This window comes from Stigmatopora argus, chromosome 3 (genome assembly GCF_051989625.1).
Source record: "Stigmatopora argus isolate UIUO_Sarg chromosome 3, RoL_Sarg_1.0, whole genome shotgun sequence".
Taxonomy (NCBI): Eukaryota; Metazoa; Chordata; class Actinopteri; order Syngnathiformes; family Syngnathidae; genus Stigmatopora; species Stigmatopora argus.
In genome coordinates this window covers 7,048,455-7,067,562 of record NC_135389.1, presented here as the reverse complement: position 1 = coordinate 7,067,562, position 19,108 = coordinate 7,048,455, and the positions used below count along the sequence as shown (strand labels likewise).

Here is a 19,108-nt window from a genome sequence, read left to right as displayed (position 1 = left end):
AGTATTTTGAAAATATGTTTTGTGTAAGCTGCATCATATGAACTCAAAATGCAAGCATTTATTAGCAAGGAGGTAAAGCATTTTCAGTTTTGTTGCTTTATTGAATTAGCATCACTCTACATTTTCTAGAATTTAGACAAATATATTGCATCCCGTCAATGTCTACTAGATCTGTTTTACAGAAACATACATTAATAGTTAAACAATCTCATAAAATGTAATATCCATCCTTGTATGCCACATTTCTAGTCATATATGTGTATATAATATATCTTCATCTCTGTCTCCTTCATAGGACGACTAGAAAAAGGAGGAAAAGAATGAAGGAAATGCACTAAACCCATAAGGGTGGCCTTACACCATAACATAACCAGGACATTTAAATCTGGTAATATGACACAGAACAGGATAATTGTTTCAGATTATCTTGGCAGGTAAAACGAACAAGAGCACATCTCAACATAAAAAAAAAAAAATCAGAGGTAGCCTACCATACACGAAATATATAATAAAAAAAATACATACCATGGGAACAGAATAACACTTGTTCTCGATGTGAAATAATTTAATAATAAGGACTAATATGGGGAGGCTTATTCCTTTTTTACGCATGTTAAGGAAAGTTAGGTGTCATTGTTACAATACTGAAGAAATATTATTTATTTATCTTCATCTTTGTGGTGTGGAATCCCTCTACCAACATGTATGTTTGTAAAAAAAAGTACTACTAATACTAATAATAGCCCGGTTATCGTATCTTGTGAGGCCACCCTCAAGAGTAGCATGACCTAATACTACAGCAAAGAAGTTACTAAATATTCAGTTTACATGCACTCAGTTGAAGAATAGAAAAGAACACAGTCACAGAAGGAAAAAAGGTTGCCTTGATTTGGGGGAAATTTGGCAAATACCTGACTTGGAACCTGGAATTAGGTACTAAGACTCAGTGAGGTAAATCCAGTGTCTCAGTTCTACAACAAAAGAAGGCCAAGTCTCCATGTACTGCAGTGCAGGTCATGGCCAGGAAACATTCGGTCAAGGCCTGTTGTACTAGACTTTAAAGGCGTAACTATTAGTTTCATGACCAAGCACAGAGAATATCGAAAGTAGAAAACAAAACAGGTTGCACAGTGAAAGGCATTCCATAATATATCAATGGAAAAAAGGATTGGCATTCTGATCGTTCATTTACCATCGAGCTGATTGGAGTGGACACATTGTGCAGGAGCGATTACATTGTGAAACCATCCAACATGCCTCACCTCCAATTACAGTAGCTTGGTTGATTCAGATTTGACACAAATTTTATTGGCACGGAAGCATTAATAGTATTGTTAAATGAATACCCCTTTGAAAGTGGACATTATCTTTGTAAGGAAGAATATATGAGAGGATTGTATAGGATTCTCTTAAATTGTGAAAGTGGTAATGGTGCGGTGGCTTCTCAAATGTAAGTAAAGATGTTTTTTTAAGCATTTGCCAGTGAAACCATTGTTTTCTTGATAGCGATGCCATCTTCATTCACGTTGTAAAAGCATACTCTCCATTATCAAACAAGTTGGCACAATGGCTATCAATCAAAGAGGGAACATTGATATAATCTGTGCAAATGGGTTAGTTCAAACTACAAAATATAATAAATCAAGAAAATCAACCAACAACCATGAAGTTCAAGTTATTCAAGTATTTATTGAGCTATTTTAAATTGTGCTTTTTTTCAAAGGCTAGATTCTTAACCTCCTAACATGAAATCAAATGGATTTAAGATTATTTTAAAATCATAGTTGAAATGTAGTATTTTGATCAGGCTCAAGAAAGAAATCTTCATGCTATATTTGTAGCATAGGTATGCTTGTACAACGTTAGTTTGTGTGAGAATGGGTAGTTAAATATGTAAATACAGTTTAGATATGTGTCACCTTTTATCTTGATCTTATTCACCATACAAAAGTAGTTTGTAGAACCCTGCAGTGATTGAGATTTAAACTTAACTGGCCTAATATATTATTGTGTTCACGTGCTGCAATCATACTAGTTTTTTTATTTAAATGAATATATTTTTTCCAACAACTCAGGTTTTCCAACTTATCTGATGAATAGAATGTCCTCTTTAAACAACTAAGTTCTGTCCGTTAATCCCTTTCATTGGCTTTGAGTAGTTAAATGTGTTTAGCAGCTATAACCTGTGGAATCTAAGCTGTACATCGGGTAAACATGTCTGATTAAATATTCCACAGTGAATTTATTTACTGGCCGGTTAAGGAAATGAAGGGGAAACATAAAATATTGAACCCTTCTGTACCATATTGTGATTATTAAGGCTTTATATCATTAATGTCAGGAGTTTCCGATGGTATGAAACACGTGTGTGAGAAGCCACTGCCAGCTTTACTCAGAAAAGATTTGCACCGTAGCACTAAAATACTCAAGTAACACAAATCTACTCATATTTGAACAACATTATTCATACATACAAGTACTACCAGTCCCACACAGCTATTAGAAGATACTGATAATCATCTTAGACAATTCAACACTAACAGTGCAAAACAAACTAGATTGTATCTATATTTCTTGTCTCTTTTGTTTAGGTAGAAGCAGACTCCAAATCTAACAGTGACCAAACAGCTCACTTATTTATATTTTTTCCCCAGATATTAAAGCTAACTGAATGCATTTAAAATGTGTAAAATATAAATCCCAAAGTACACTAAAAATAGAGATACGGGTCTGCAAAGAAATAGCTCCAAAAAACAAAACAAAATGTTGACCATTCACGGGACAATGGTGGCTGGCAGCTGATACCATTGCTCTCATAAAATATTTAATTTCATGCATATTTCTGCAGCATACATTATAATGATGGTCCCCTGATAGCCTTGGTTTATTTATAAAAGTACAATTATTTTCTTATCGTTAGTTGCAAGTTATCCGTCAATCATGTAAATCATCAGATTTGCATTTTTCAAAAGGAAAGTGGTCTTAAAATCTCATAATATGCTTAAATTTCAGACCAACATAGTGGAGCAAAAATTAATGATTATTTATTGTGTCTTTCAAATTTGAAAATTTAATTCTAACCCATTGATTGTCATGTGAATATAATGATAGTGTTTTTTGAAACGAGCCCAAGAACGACTGTAATAATGCGAGAAGTAAATATTAAAGGACTCTATTATTTTGTAGTAGAGGATGTTGGCAACCTCCACCTAGGCTGAACTTCTGTGTCCTGCAGGTGGCGATCATGTCTACCATCAAAGATGGGTCAGAGCTTTCTCAATGGATGAACCCTTGGCCATGCCTTACCCGTTTCAAAAAAGTTTTGTAAAACCCGGGTTGGATGCTGATGAAAATTCCCATTAAAAAAAAGAAAAGAAAAAAAATGAATCCTGATTTTAGTATTACATTAGGGCATGATGAAAGACAACTCAACAGGCAATATTTTAAGTAGGATTCAGTTATGTCAAATTTCTGGTACATTTGGTAATCAATGGGGAGTTGACTCATTTGAAATTGTTGATTGCGATTGGGATTACTTACTGAATTTAGCATCAATTTAAAGTTGAGAACTTTTCTTCCGGCATATTCAGAACAACAATTAGCAGAGCTGCCAACTACTCCGGAATGTCAGGAGTTTACCCGGAAATGCAAGGCAAACTCCGGGACTCCGGACAACCTCCCTAAACTCCGTAAATCCCCAAAAATTGTCCTTTACATTTTTTTGAAGCAACTATTTCGGAAAAGTACCAAATTTCCCATTTAAATGCCTCAAAATTCACACCACCGCTACAGCTTCCGCCATTTTGATTCAACTGCACTGTAAACTGGAAGAATTCGGTAACACGAGAGCATTTTGAATCATCCGAGTTACAAGTTCTGATGGATGATTCGTCTTGTGCGACTTCAGCGCATATTGATTTTGCGTGAATCGCATTCACTCCGGAGAAACTCAGAAAATGGGACAAGGTTACCCCTGAAATGGGGTGAACGGAGGTTGGCAGCTCTGAATTAGTATAATTTCACAGCCATTTTGTCTGCAAGCTTCTTTTTTTAAACTAAAAGTAACTAAACATGGTTGACACAGCAAGTTTAACACTAACTAATGTATTAATATATTTAGTCTACAGCAGATGATGGGGAAACTACGTCGAATGCAACTCACAACAAGAAAAAAACAAGAGGAAACCACTCCAGAATATCACCGTCCACTTGACCAAATGTGAAATGAGTACCTTTCTATACTTGCAGCTACATGGATAAGCTTACTGTGACAAATTTAGAGCAGGTTTATAAAAGGCTGCATTGCCAAAAATAATTTACCAGAATCAATCGGGTTCCTGCTTCATAAACATATTAACCCAAGGCTCCATGCTACATGACAAACTCCAACTGGCGAGAACAAAACTCATGAATTCAACCTTATCCTAAATACGAAGCAGTTAACCACAATGTTTGGATGCAAATGTACTCTTGGAAAATGCACTTTGTTCAATCGTCACTGCAGTTGACACCATTCATTTGTACTGTGTAAACATGTATTTCAAGAAGTTTGGGGAGGGGGGGGGTGTTGGGGGGGTGAAGGAAGTGAGAAAGGGAAGGAACGCAAGGAAAAGGTCTAGGGTTTGATGTCCAAGAGTCTTGGGGTGTAGTTAGGTAGATTCATGCTCAGGCCTTGTTCACACTGCACCAGGCGGCTGCGTAAACAGACGATGAAGAAGTTGGACATAAACTAAGCAGAGGGAACCTGACAGTGCAGGTATTATGTGATGGATTAAAATAACAAGTGTTTTATACATTACCTCACAAAGGGAATCAGCCCGTTCCGGTATGACTTAATTTCGTGCCATGTTTCAGTAAAACATGTTTTACAAAGTAAAAACTTTAGGACTCTACTCAACAAACATTAGAAAGTAACATAAAAAACATAGTCTGAAATTGCCGCAAACATAGCATTAAAAAATTACTCAACTAATCATCTTTCTTGTATTGATATCATTCTGCAGCTTTAGTGTGTGCAACTTAACATGAAAAGCGGTAGTTAGTACACCGATATTCGACGACTCTAATTAAGCAAGGCACGACAAAGCCAGTGCATGATTCAAATCGTTCAAATGTTTACGATTTTTATTGTATTTTAACTATACTTTCTGTACTTGAGGGCGGCCTGGTGGATGAGTGGTTAGTGCGTCGGCCTCACAGTGGGAGGCCCAGGTTCAAATCCAAGTCGGTCCACCTGTGTGGAGTTTGCATGTTCTCCCTGGGCCTGCGTGGGTTTTCTCCGGGTACTCCGGTTTCCTCCCACATTCCAAAGACATGTATGGTAGGCTGATTGGACACTCTAAATTGCCCCTAGGTATGAGTGTGAGCGTGAATTGTTGTTTGTCTCCTTGTGCCCTGCGATTGGCTGGCCACCAATTAGGGGTGTCCCCTGCCTCTGGCCTAAAGTCAGCTGAGATAGGCTCTAGCCCAGGGGTCTCGAACTCAATTTACCTGGGGGCCGCTAGAGGCCGAGTCTGGGTGAGACTGGGCCGCATCAGGATTTCCACAAGAAAAGCACTGATAAAACATTCCAACGTTATCAAATATCTTTATTTTTTAACAAAAAATAATGAATTAAATAAATTAACTTAAAGATGAATAAAAAATAAATCAATCAGTAATACAAAACCAAATAATACTAATGAGCATACAGTAGATATACACTGGCTGGCTAAGTAGAGAAAATGAATTATTTTTATTCCGTTTCAAATGTCTGTATTAACAGCTCTTTAACCTTTAACTTTCTGAACTTGAATGGAACATTGAACATGAAATATTCTGAACACGGCTTCTCTTGCCTACTCCTTGCTGCTAGAGACCTGGCAGCGCTTCTTCTCACATAGTCACATTTGGCTTGAGGGAGGAAGCAGTGGAGACCCTCAGTAGAGCTTGAAGATGCTCATCAGTAAGTCTGGACCTGTACTTGGACTTATTGAAGTTCAAGGTGGAGAAGAGCTTCTCACACAAGTATGTGCTCCCAAAAAGGCACATGGTCCGCTTGAACCTTCGGGAAAGTTCAGGGAAGCTGGGGGTCAACTCTCTCAAAAATTGCCCAAGCTTGTCTGCTTCTCCACTCACCTGCCTGAACTTGGCTTTGAGTGCAGAGTTGCACTGCAGGTCAATGAGCTCCATTTGAAGCTCAGGAGGGGCATCTTGCACATCAAAGGAGAAGGGGTCCGCAAAAATTTGAAATGTGGCTTTGTGTGTCTTGAAGTCTGCAAATCTGTGATCAAATTCCTCCTGTAGCTTCGAAATGGCCTCAACATACTCCTCACCACTGAATGGTGTGCCTGCATCCACGAGAGCCTTGCATGCTGGGAAATGGCAAAGGTTTGTCTGAGAGAGCTGGGCTTTCCATAACACAAGTTTAGTGCAGAATGCTCTCACGTTGTCATAGGCAGCACTGACAAGTTGCCCCTGGCCTTGTAGCTTCTTGTTCAGTACATTAAGCTCATGTGTGATATCAACAAGAAAAGCCAAGTCCATGAGCCATTTGGGATCACTTAGCACAGGATCAATCAACTCACAAACGGCGTAGCTAGCTTTGACTGCTGCATTACTGTCTTTGGTAGCCTTCTTGAAGAGATCCTGTTGCCTCAGAAGACGTGTTTTAAGACTGGCAACCTGGTTGGCTCTCTCATCTCCCTGGTATTTTTCGTACTCCTCAGCATGTCTCATAGTACAATTACGTTTCAAATTGTATTCCTTGTGCACCGCAACTTTTTCAGTGTAAATGAGACACGTCGGGGTGCCCCTGTGTTCAACAAAGAAATATTGCACTCCCCACTTTTCTTGAAACTGTCTGTGCTCATCACCGACCTTTCTCTTCACGGCAGGCTTTGAAAGAGACATCTCTGGGGCTCTGTAATATGTTTTTCCACTTGGAATGAGTCTCGGGTTGATCTTTCACATTCAGTCGCGCGGGTTTGTGGCGCATGTGCACTTTCGCTCTCCGTTTCAATCGCGGATATGGCTACAGACACTGACACAGGCTGGATCACGGATCATAGCGCCTCATTCAGTTCTATGCTGAGAGCAGCGGAGGAGTGTGCGCGCCGAGCGGAGTGATCGGCCTCACGGCTTCTCCTCCGCCCAGCTGATTGGAGGAATGAGTGAGTGAGCGAGGCACTGGACAGCCCGGCCGATGTCCCGCCCTCCAGAGCCGTATACCTCACCGTGATTGGTTCATTCAGCTCCGAACCAAAGTTCCCTCTAATTTTTTGTTGGTCTGAGCAGAAAGACAACCTCCCTGAGCGCACTGAGTACCAGTGTGAGCGACATCATCGGTACTCGGATGATTCGCCTAAAGACGTTTCGCCAACGGACGTTTGACAGACAGGCAGGTCGCCGAATGGACGTTCCACCGAACGTTCATTCGGCCGAACAGAGGTTTCGCCGAAACGGGATTCGAACGCTCGCCCCACCGGATCGTGTGTGTACAAGTTTTTCAACCTCGGCCCGCGGGCCATATACGGCCCGTTAGGATTTTTAATCCGGCCCGCCGCCGGTGTTGTCCAAATTATAGTAAAAATCAATGTTCGTCTACCATCAATGGCAGTCCGGGAATAAGCACTCTTGGGCAGGCAGATGTAGCAGAACCGAGCCGTAAAATGACAGCAATCGGGTCAAATCCATCCTAAAACAGCATTTAATGATTAAATACAAATACTGGATGATATCGCGATGGAGGCAAAAAAATGTCTATAGACGTCCATTCGCCAAACGGCTCAAAATGCTCTCAAATTCGGTCAAATCCAGCTGAAAACAGCGTTTAATGATTAAATACAAATACTAGTATTTGTATTTAATCATTAAACTAACAAATACTAGCACGACCTGTCCGTCTGTCAAACGTCCGTCGGCGAAACGTCTTTAGGCGAATCATCCGGTCACGACATCATCATTGCTCGCTATCGGCACACCAGTATCACACCTGCCACAAGCAGGTGCATGTCAATGTTCCCTCTAATTTTTCATGTAAAACATGCTGTAAAACAAGAAAAACATGAGTGGACAGAGCTACTGCCACTGGCTGCCACTTAAACGGCGCCATCATGGGGAAAGGGGTAAAAAAAAAAAAAAAAAAAAAAAAAAAAAATTTAAAAAAAAAAAATCGATCTTTCATATTAAGACGGGGGCCGCAAATTATCGTCCCGCGGGCCGCAGTTGGCCCGCGGGCCGCAAGTTTGAGACCCCTGCTCTAGCCCAACACCGTGACCCTAGTGAGGATAACGCGGTTCTGAAAACAAATTAATGTATTTGATTGTTTTTCAACATTTTAAACTATGCCTTGTTTACATGTTTTACTTTAAGTGGCACTTAAATGGTACGGGTTATTCTTGCCACTATGTTCATCCGTCCGTTCATCAATCCATCCATTTTTTTTTACATCGCCTATACCGGTCAGAATCTCGGGTTGCTGGAGCATATTCGAAAGGCAGGCTAGTTCTTAAACTGACACATTCAGAGACAGAAAACCATTAGCACTCACATTCACACCCTCACTGTGCAGGAATCAATTCTGCACTGTGTCAAAGTGAGGCAAATGCACCACGACATCAATAGTGACCTCCTCTAAATAAAAGATTTTTAGAAATGGTGAGGATTCAATGGCGGCCAGAGAATCGTTACTGTGCTGTTCCGATGTATTGAAAATGGCTGTTGAAACTACCTTACATTTGCATTTTCAATTTGCATTTACTGCATTTACTTAGAGTTGAATACACCTGCTTAATCAGCGCAAGCAAAGCAAATGAGCATGAGAGAGTGTTGTGTGATTGCTAGAACATGCTAATGTTTATTTTTTTCATCTTATTCTATATTCAAATTTATTTTCTGTAAACAGCAACTGATATTTTTCAGTTTTGTCATAGTTTGGCTCTAGTCGACTTATGTTTTTTTAAATATCTCTGACCACCCACAGTCTGTTCTGTTGTATTGATTTGTTTCTTTTTTTGGGCTATAGAAATACTATTCTGTAAGCAGATCCCTTCTTAGCCTGTTGTTCTCCATTTTACTATTACTGTATATATGTTTGCTCTTAGTTTTTGATACAAAAAAATAAATAAATCAGCCCAAAAATGCCATTTATAATCCAGTGCGATTTATGTATTTTTTCTTCTTCTTCATTGTGTATTCTTGGGCTAGCATCTGTCAGTGGTTTCCAAAAAGAAAAGATTGGAAAGCAAAAACAAAAGTTACATAAAACTTATTAGATGTCACTGCATGATCCGAGCAATTAGCTGGTGCCATCTGGGGTATATTCTAAAAAAAAACACTCTCTTCATCTCATCTGCAAATTTTGTTTGGGTAAGCATTTTAAAAAATGAATGATGTAGGACTAAGGCAGTGTTTCCCAACCACACTAGCGTGCCGTAGCCAATGGTCAGGTGTGCCGCGGGAAATTGCAAGAAGTCATACAATGTAATATTCAGAGAGAAAAATTAATATGAATATAAAGAGATTAAAATTGAACTATAACAAGGTTAAGATCAAAACATGATGAACGTTAAATAATAGATTATAATATTACAAGATTCAAATTGTGAAACAGTCATTTTGTTGCTTATTTTTCTCTAACATGAACCAGAAGTCGTTTGGTTTCTCTGGCATTTTTTTTGTGGATATTTAAGTAATATTTGGAGAAAAGTCATAAAATTATGCGATTAAAAACATTACTTTACTTATTTTTGCATCACTCGAACGGGAAGTTGTTCAGGGTCCGCAGACATAAACTTTTGGTGACATTAGGTCAGTGTGAAAATTAGATTTTGGAATAATTTTGAGGTTTGTGTGATTCCTGCTGAGAAAACTTTGATGAGAATGACTTTTATTAATATGTGCGACATAGTTTTGAATTAAAAGATTTTCAGATAGTGGTGTCCCTTGAGATCTTTTCAATTAAAAAATGTGTGCCGCAGCTCAAAAAAGGTTGAGAAACTCTGGACTACGGGATGCTAAGGAATGGGAGCAACACGCAAAAAAGTGTAAACTCTTTTCTTAAATGGGGAAGCAAATCAACAGTTCAGTATCATTTATGACTGCTAACCATGAATGTAAAGGGGATGCCCTAAGAACTCTTCTCGTAGTCGACTGTCTATGCAAATTAAAAAACTTTTAAAAAGACAACAGAAAACAAAAAAATACATGAATTTCAGTATAAATCACAGGCCTGGATTTACTATGTAAAAGTGTGACATTCAGTCGGTTAAAAACGTTACTATTTCCTTATGTTGCGTGTTTTATGAACCTTTGGAAGTTGGAATAGTTTGAATGGATTGGGAAATTCAGGAACATTTTGTTATTAATGAAATTAATGTGTAATATCTCAATGTGGATTCATTTATGTTTAAACGTGGTAGAAGTGTCATCCAGAAAACCAAAAATCTGCATGACCTAATTCTGTCTTCAAACACCTTATTAAAGCACCAACCTGGCACGGCGACAGAGGAAATGGCCTCTGGCTGGCACAGCGTGTCGACTTTTACATGCTGAAAGGCTTTGTTGGGGCTTGACTGTAGATGCCTAGAAACACAGTGGCCAGGAAATGTGGTTAAATTTGCACATCCAGACAGACAAACACTCACCCTGCAAAATATAGGGCTTGGCTATTTCTGTAGAACTGAAATATTAATGGCAAAGAGTATCTGGTAGACATACTGTATGCAAGTGACAAAGTAGAAACTATAGGCAGTAGGGTGCATCAATACCAGCAAGCCTTGTCACATTTAGAATTTCTAGACTTTCATAATTGAATTTTCAATTCAATCATGTTTGAAATGTCAAGCAGGATTATTTTCTTAGCATTCTAATGTATGCATTACTCTGCTGCTGCTGTTTTTAGTCTTCATATAATAGAAAATCACCTAATTTGTCGAATATCATACCTTTTCCACTCCTCTTCTCCGTCCCAGAACTCATAAATGACAAAGGATAAACCATCTGGCAGTCGCACCGCAGTCACACTGGAAAAGAGTTCAACATATTGGGAAATGTCGTGTACAGGGTAAGGACACCGTAATGAATGTTTAAAGCATTCATTCATCTTTCATCCCGCCCATCCTTGGGCGAAAGACAGACTATACACCCTAGATTGGTCACCAGTCAGTCGTAGGGGGAATAGAGAGACAGACAACCGCACTCAATCATACTGCCAGCAGCGGGAATTGAGACCGCGCATGACCGCAACGAAATCAGGCGAGTGAACCTCTACATCAGGTGGCTTGTTACAATTATATAAGTTGAAAATAGGACACAATAGGGACCAATTTATGTTTTAGTGACTTAAAAGTCACTGAATAAAAAAAACATATGACAAGAAATAGTTGAGAGATTACGAGACGAAATATTGAAAAAATTGTTTCCCTTCTTTAAAACACTTGTTGAGATGAAAAGTTTTAAAAGTTGACATGAGTGGTATGCTTTTCCTTTTATTAGAGTGATGTGATTTAGATTTGGCTTTTTCAATGTTTGTCATCTGAATAAAGGGGATACCATTTTTGTACATTATATATTGTAACATCTCAACATTTTTTTTGGGCGGGGGGCAAACATATCTTTTTTGACATGAGACATGCTTACAGTGTTCTCATTGAGGTGTGGTCGAAGAGCTGTATTATTCGTTAGAACCAGTGGAATGAAATGTGCAGGATATGATAAATATGTATATATTAATTCATTAATCCATCCATCCATCCACCAACCATCCACCCATCCCTCCCAGCCTCCCATCCATCCATCCAACCAACCTGGCTTCCATCCATCCAACCAACCTTGCTTCCATCCGTCCAACCAACCCTGCTTCCATCCGTCCAACCAACCTTGCTTCCATTCGTCCAACCAACCTTGCTTCCATCCGTCCAACCAACCTTGCTTCCATCCGTCCAACCAACCTTTGCTTCTATCCGTCCAACCAACCTTGCTTGCATCCTTCCAACCAACCTTGCTTCCATCCATCCATCTATCCGACCCTCCCTCTCTCCCATCCAACCATCCATCCATCCATCCATCCATGCATCCTACCTTCCTTCCTTCCATCCATCCATCTACCAATCTCCCCTAACATCAACAACCCCAGAACTATGAGGCCGACACGCTAACCGCTTGCCCACTGGGCCGCCAAATATTTATGTCTTCACATTTACATTCATAGACTCTTACTATTGGGCATAGTGTATAAATTCTATTTGTCATCTCACTGCTAAGAAATATATTTAGGCTTCTTTCTAGGAAAAAACATGTTAGCTCTTGTAGGAAATGTTCCACATAACCATGGTATGGTTGTATCAGATTACAATGTTCTTATTAGAGCCCTAGCACATAATATCTGACTGCTAATACTGTATATTTTAGGTAATAGGGCTGAGGATTATAAGCAAGGTCAGTTTTGCTTCACTAGTAGAGTTGATGACGTGAGAATACAAGGTTGATAACTTTAGAAAGTTTCAATTGAGGAAAAATCATATTTGTATGATGTTGAAAGACTTCTGAAGCTTTAAATAACACAAGTAAGGGTGAAAAAAGACCAGTTAAAAGTGTCATACTGAAAGCAGTCCCTCTGAGTTGAGACATTCTTCAGGTATTGCTTCAGCGCCTCACAGTAGTCAGCAAGCTTTTTCTGTGAAACCACCATCTCTTGACGAATCAGCAATAATGACTGGAAAGAAAAAAATTATGATGTTAAGTCAATATTTTTACCCATTCACATTTATCAAAATATTATTTTAATTATACTAAATTATGTTTTCATTGCATCTTCCAGAACATCTTTGAAAATATTTATTTTAATGTAAAAAATATGTAAGAGGATCCTAGACCTACAAAAAAACCTTCATATATACAATGTGTGTTCTCCCGCTATTTTAGTTTACCATAGAGTTCCACAGGAGAAGTATGTGGGTCGTTTTTGACCCACTTACAGAAGGATCTAGGAGGAACAAAATTTACTAAATGCATTAAACTTTATTACGCTCTCAGGATTCCACGGTTTTGAAAACGACAGTTTCTCGCAATACCATGCAATGCCAGACAATGCAGTATTGTTGCAGCAAGAGAGGCTAAAATAAATAAAAGGAAATCAGCATGACAATGAGGGCAGAATTAAAAGCAAAATGTGCCTGAAAAATGAAAAATAAGTTAAGGTTTGCATGTGTTTATCTGGCTTTATTTATGGTTTTCAGAAGCTATTACACACAGTGAATTTGGCATTAGTATTTCTTTACAATATATTCAATTAATAACGTCTCATCTTATCTAATTTTCGGAACCTCTTTATCCTCACCAGGGTCATGGGGGGTGCTGGAGCCTATCCCAGCTGACTTCGGGCCAGAGGCGGGGGACACCCTGAATTGGTGGCCAGCCAATCGCAGGGCACAAGGAGACAAACAACCATTCACGCTCCCACTCATACCTAGGGGCAATTTAGTGTCCAATCAGCCTACCATGCATGTCTTTAGAACGTGGGAGGAAACTGGAGTACCCAGAGAAAACCCACGCAGGCCAGGGGAGAACATGCAAACTCCACACAGGTGGACCGACCAGGATTTGAACCCAGACCTCCCTGTGTGAGGCCGACGCGCTAACCACTCACCCGCCGAGCCGCCCTTCAATTAATAACAACAAAGAATAATTACAGTTTATGAAACTGTATAGTTGGAATACCCCCCAAAACACAATATTTATAGTCATAAGAATAAATCTGTCTTAAGAGCTGTTTAAGATAAAATCACTATTTTCTTTTTTCTCCTCCTTTTCCTTTCGTTTTTGAGGAAATTGTGCTGCTGATCCAAGTTCACAATAAGTATAACATTCATAAGTCCCCAGCAATCATAGCCTCAGAGGGGAGTAAATTAATGATACTTTATTAGTAAAAATTAAGACCGGCATAATTGATTGCTATGGAACATAATGTTCTCAGCGCGATCTGTGTCTCTCATTACAATCTTCCAGTTTATTTACTTGTCCCTGAGGACTGTTTGCATAGAACAGTCAAAGTCCAATTTACAAAATATACAGGCTATGAGATAGAATATGCATTGTGCTACCCTTGAGAAAATGTAAACAACACAAGGTGCGCAAAGACCAATCAGAAGCCAGTATCTTCACATGGCAATGAGTTTATATAAAGGCAATGAGTTTATATCAAGCTTATATAATAGACATTTTTAACACCTTCTCTGCCTCATTTTAGCACATGAGACAAAGATTGCATTTAGCTTTTCAGAGGTTGCCAAAGCTGACCCAGGTCACTAAAATGGGAGCACCACAACAACTGAGCTAAATACAAAGGGGCATAAATTTAAGTCTGAGATGTAGAATGGGTTTGCAAAAGGGAATTTTTATATTGATACCCAAAAGCTGGGGATTTACTCTGTGAATATTTACAAAAACGGTAAGGAAATGAGTGAAATGCTGTATTTTGAGGTAATTTTGGACATTTTGGTAGAATACCATTAAGAAAATGCGACTTTTAAAGACTTTGCAATGTTTATGTATGTGTAGTCTCTCTATACATACCATAAATGCTGTTTATATTGTAACAAACAGTTGCTAATTAAGATTGGCGGCATCATCAAAATTTGGGTTCCCATTTAAATTGGAATATTTATAGTAGTTATTACACTCTTCTTGTCAGTCTTCCAAAAAATCTACAAATTAAAACTGATAGTTCCATGCAATCTTTGTGAATATTATCTATGAGTCTCAGAAATTGTTCAGGGAGAGACAATTTTTTCATTAGAAGGGATACGATTAGTGCCCTGCGATTGGCTGCCAACCAATTCAGTGTCCCATGCCAACAGCCTTCCCTCAAATTTTGCGGACAATGTAGACTAGAAAGAGCGCTGCAGTAGTCCAAAAACCACAGAGTCGGATCACTCGTCTTAATCTGCCATACTACATGTTTTTGCGTCTGTACAATATCAAGTGTATATATGAAATATACACAATTATATTAATATGTAACTACTTTAATTTATTAATATTAAAATATAATTTATATATAATAAATCTGTAAAACCGAATTACTGCCCTCACAATGAAAATAGCTCCTCTCCGCTTGATTGTAATAAAAAAATAAAAAAGAACGATGATGAGAGACCTGTGCCATTGGATCAAGGTGAAGAGAAAATGATGAAAATGAAGATTTACTACACAGGTTATTGAGAGCTTTATTCCTCGTGTGAATCAAGAGGAATTGGAGGTGTTGTAGGGGCAGCAGGAGTAGCTTCTGCGGGAGGTTTTCGGCAAACAAAGATTATGGTAACGGTGGTTTTGTACAAGGACATGACACTGTCAAGACGGCTGCCAAATTCCATGGCTCTGACCATGAAGTCATCAATCCAAAACAAAGCAGGAATGAGCTATCTTTCTTCTTTACGATGGGTGGATGATCCCTGCCCTTTGCCTGGGACTTGCAGCGTGAATTTTGACATTTTTATGAGCATTATTTGATTTTGGAGACTTATGGAACATAATGCAGTGACGCTGCCAAGTGGGGAGGGATGAGTGCCCAAAGCTGACTGGAATAGCCTTTAACACCCCTGCGACCCTTGTGAGCGAAAGCAGAACTTTAAATAATGCTTGTACTGCAAATGCTTGTAAACCTGCAGCAGCACAGTTTAATTAAGTGACATTGTTCCCATCTAGAGTGCATTGGCCCACCCAAATCAGGTGTTATGAAAAAGGGGATTACTAACTGCTGATTTGAATTCACATCCAATCATGGCTCCAAGGACACTAAGTATTAAAGTAAACATTTTAGCAGGAATTATATTCTATTCGATGGAGGTGGAAGACCACTGTAAGGATGAGTAGTGGTGGTGATGGGGTAATCCAGAGTTACCATGGCAACTGAGGCACTCTCACACAGGTCTTCATCTCAGATTTCATTTTGCTCTTTGCTCAAGCCTTCGTTTCCCTCTTCACCTCGTTGGCCCACTTCTTGACACCTCAAAGCTGGAAAACATTCCTTTCCTCTGAAGAACACCCCTCCCATGTATTATTCAGAAACCCTTTATTTCGTTGCCCTCAAAATCAATTATTTTTATTGCACATTTTTCTTCCCTTGATTATTAGTATGTCTGAAATTCAACTCTGACCTTCTTCTCCTCCCTCATCTTGTTTTGAGTTGAATCAAACTCTCATTTACGTATTACAATTAAAAGCTGGAAGACATTGATGCACTGGCCGAGTGATTGCTGTAATACAAAATGATAATGGGAAGCTGCCGTTCACAAACGTAGGGTCCCTTGTTTGAAAGACAGTGTGATAGAACATATGGTGCCTGGGCAAAGAAAGCAAAAATTGGTTTAAATTAGCAATACAACTTGTGACATTTTCTGTCTTTACCCCTGTCCCAAACACACACAAACAATTGTGCTTTATATATTTTAGATATTTGTGTATTCTTCTGTATCCCATCAAATCCAAAATAGCAACTTTTAAGGAAATTCCAAAAATACCATCTCTATTGCACTTCTTTCTTTGTGAGACTCCATGTTTTCATTACTGGAAAGTGTTCTAACGGTTAATTAGAATTTTTCTGCATTTGCAATGTTCTTCATTGATTTTGATTACAAAAAAAAGTACCATTCTGCTTTGAATTTCAGTTACTCACTGCCTTAATGAAATTACATTACATACTTCAGTATGTCGTGAATTGCTCCCTGGCCTGTCCAAATTCTCTCTCTCTCTGGTTTTTGTCTGCGGTAGCTCAGTAATATTGACTTTCTGATCCAGAGTCATTGAACAAATGTCTCAGTAAAATAATGCATGCTGACTCAGAGAGACAGCTGCGTGATGGCAATTGGATGAGTTGTGTAGTGGGTGTGTTTGCGTGCATTTTCTCTCGAGGAGCACTGTCCAGTTTGTTACATCTGACCATATATCGTCAGAATTGCTTACCTGGTTATGTTGCCTTTGCAAATGGGATTTGAGTGACAAAAATAGATATACAGTAGAGACCACAAGGATGTTGTTAGTATAGCCCCGAACCTGTACTTCATTGATAGGACATTGTAATTTCTTGAGGCTGATTTAGTAGTTTATTCATTTTCTGAACCGCTTATCCTAACAAGGGTCACAGGGTTTGCTGGAGCCTATCATATTTAAATATGGTCACCCGGCGGGTAGCACCCTGAATTGGTGGCCAGTCGATTGTAGGTCATAAGGAGACGTAAAACCATTCACACTCGCACTCATACCTAGGGGCAATTTAGAGTGTTCAAGCAGCCTACCATGCATGTTTCTGGGATGGGCGAGGAAACCGGAGTACCTGGAGAAAAGCCACGCAAGGCGAGATCTTCCTCTTTTAAATCCATCCATTCATTTTCTACATCATAAATCATGTTTAAGATTGTAGGGAACTGATTCTATTTCAATTCAATTTAGCCATTAACTTGACTATATAGCCTGGTCGTTTCACTATAAAAACTCATTTTTGCGCCGCCAGTGAGTGAAAACTCAATCTTCAGTGCCAAAATTAAATGATGACGTAGTAACACGTCAACTTAATGTTAATCAGATTTCATGATCTCATATTCCCGTTTTTGAATCTTGCTCCCTGGTGTAAAATAAATCTAAAGAACAGCCGGGAACAAGTCATGTGTACAATATTACATATGCATTTGATTGGAGGAAATACTTTGTTGTATAAAAGCATGTGTACGATTGGAGGGGATTTGACATGGTCTTTTGCATCAATTGAAAATTGAATGTGAGGTATGGCTCTTTCACAGTTTTTCAAGGGAAATGTTTATTTGTTCAAGAAGATAATGAATGTACACCTCAGCAATTGAGGCATGCATGTTTGATTTATGTGATTCCATAGGTTAGTTCTACCATTGTTGTTACTGTGTGACTCAAAACCAAAAAGTCTGTTATTGAATGGCTCTGCATATACTTTTCTTGAAACATTAAACAATACCAGGACTAATTAGAGGTTTCATACTTTAGAGGAAATTAGTGTTTGGCGTGGGTGGGTGCTCAGTGTTTTAGCCTTGAGTGCAGTAGGTTTATAGCAGAAGAAAAAAGCAAAAATGCATTATGTTAAAAATCCTAAATGCACTGATAGAATCTTAAAAAAAGAAGAAGAAGATAACCAGTTCTGTCCCTGTGACCTTAACTCTTTTCTTCTTTTCCATTAGCTTGTTCTTATTACAATATAATCTCTTTCCTGGAACTTCAGCCAAGTTGTATTTGCCACTTTATCTTATTCGTCTAGTGTCTATTCTGTTCTCTTATTGAGCACATCCAAAGGCTCAAAAGGCTGAGCTAATATGGCAACTGGGCTTAGTCTATAGCAATTCAAATGACACATAGAGGTAATAGTTACATTTTAACTATCTGCGAAGGCTGACGACAAGAAATATACATCTGTTGAAATCAATATTCATTCTAGTTTCAAAGTGTACTGTATCTCATACATGGTTTTATCTTCTCTTGCATGGTAATGGCCACCTCAGCAATTTCAAACCCAGCAATACCAGAGCTGCTTAGACACGCAGTCTTGTGACTTCTGTTTCACAATCTCTTCAGTTCATAGTAGTTATCTTTTTAAACTTTCAATAATCTCTAAGAAGCTCAATAGCTTTGAGAAAGCTATTGCTGATTGTCGATTCCAATTGCAGTGTTGCCTTTTCTTTTTTTTTAAATTTATTTTACACATCCAGTAATCCCACATTGAAAATATCAAACAAGTCTATTTTAAATTTAGGCAAATTCAGTAAAAGAAAAAAGGACGAGATTACATGCACATAGATTTAAACATTTCTTGAACCACGCCTCCCAAAACTCTTATCATCTACTTACACTTCTGAACAATTTACCCAACATCAAAATGCTTAAATGCCCAGTCAATATATAATGAGTCCAATCCAAACTAACTTGAAGAGGAGGCAGGTGGATCAATTGGTATTTGCAGGATTCTGTCCACTCACGCTCAATTTAATTTCGAAATGCCATATATAAATGTTCTTATTTAGAGTGAGGATTAAGTGAGGGTTGAAATGGTTGAAACTGTTTTCACTCAGAGAAACCAAAGTATTCTTAAATCTCCTTGTCCATGATAGCT

At 38.6% G+C, this 19,108-nt stretch overlaps 2 protein-coding genes across 2 annotated transcripts in view; both read right to left on the bottom strand.

The window, feature by feature from the left end:
• The window catches only part of LOC144071003 (general transcription factor II-I repeat domain-containing protein 2A-like), a 61,927-nt gene extending 53,815 nt beyond the window's left edge, over positions 1–8,112 (bottom strand). Inside the window, exon 1 of the mRNA XM_077595660.1 lies at positions 5,491–8,112. Coding sequence (XP_077451786.1) covers positions 5,875–6,891 — 1,017 coding nt within the window. The 5' untranslated portion in view covers positions 6,892–8,112 and the 3' untranslated portion in view covers positions 5,491–5,874. The remainder of the gene's footprint in view (positions 1–5,490) is intronic.
• Positions 81–19,108, bottom strand: part of necab2 (N-terminal EF-hand calcium binding protein 2) — an 89,516-nt gene continuing 70,488 nt past the window's right edge. The window contains exons 10-13 of the mRNA XM_077595659.1: positions 12,582–12,694; positions 10,926–11,003; positions 10,472–10,563; positions 81–4,694 (exon numbers count right to left, since the gene is read on the bottom strand). Coding sequence (XP_077451785.1) covers positions 4,666–4,694; positions 10,472–10,563; positions 10,926–11,003; positions 12,582–12,694 — 312 coding nt within the window. The 3' untranslated portion in view covers positions 81–4,665. The remainder of the gene's footprint in view (positions 4,695–10,471; positions 10,564–10,925; positions 11,004–12,581; positions 12,695–19,108) is intronic.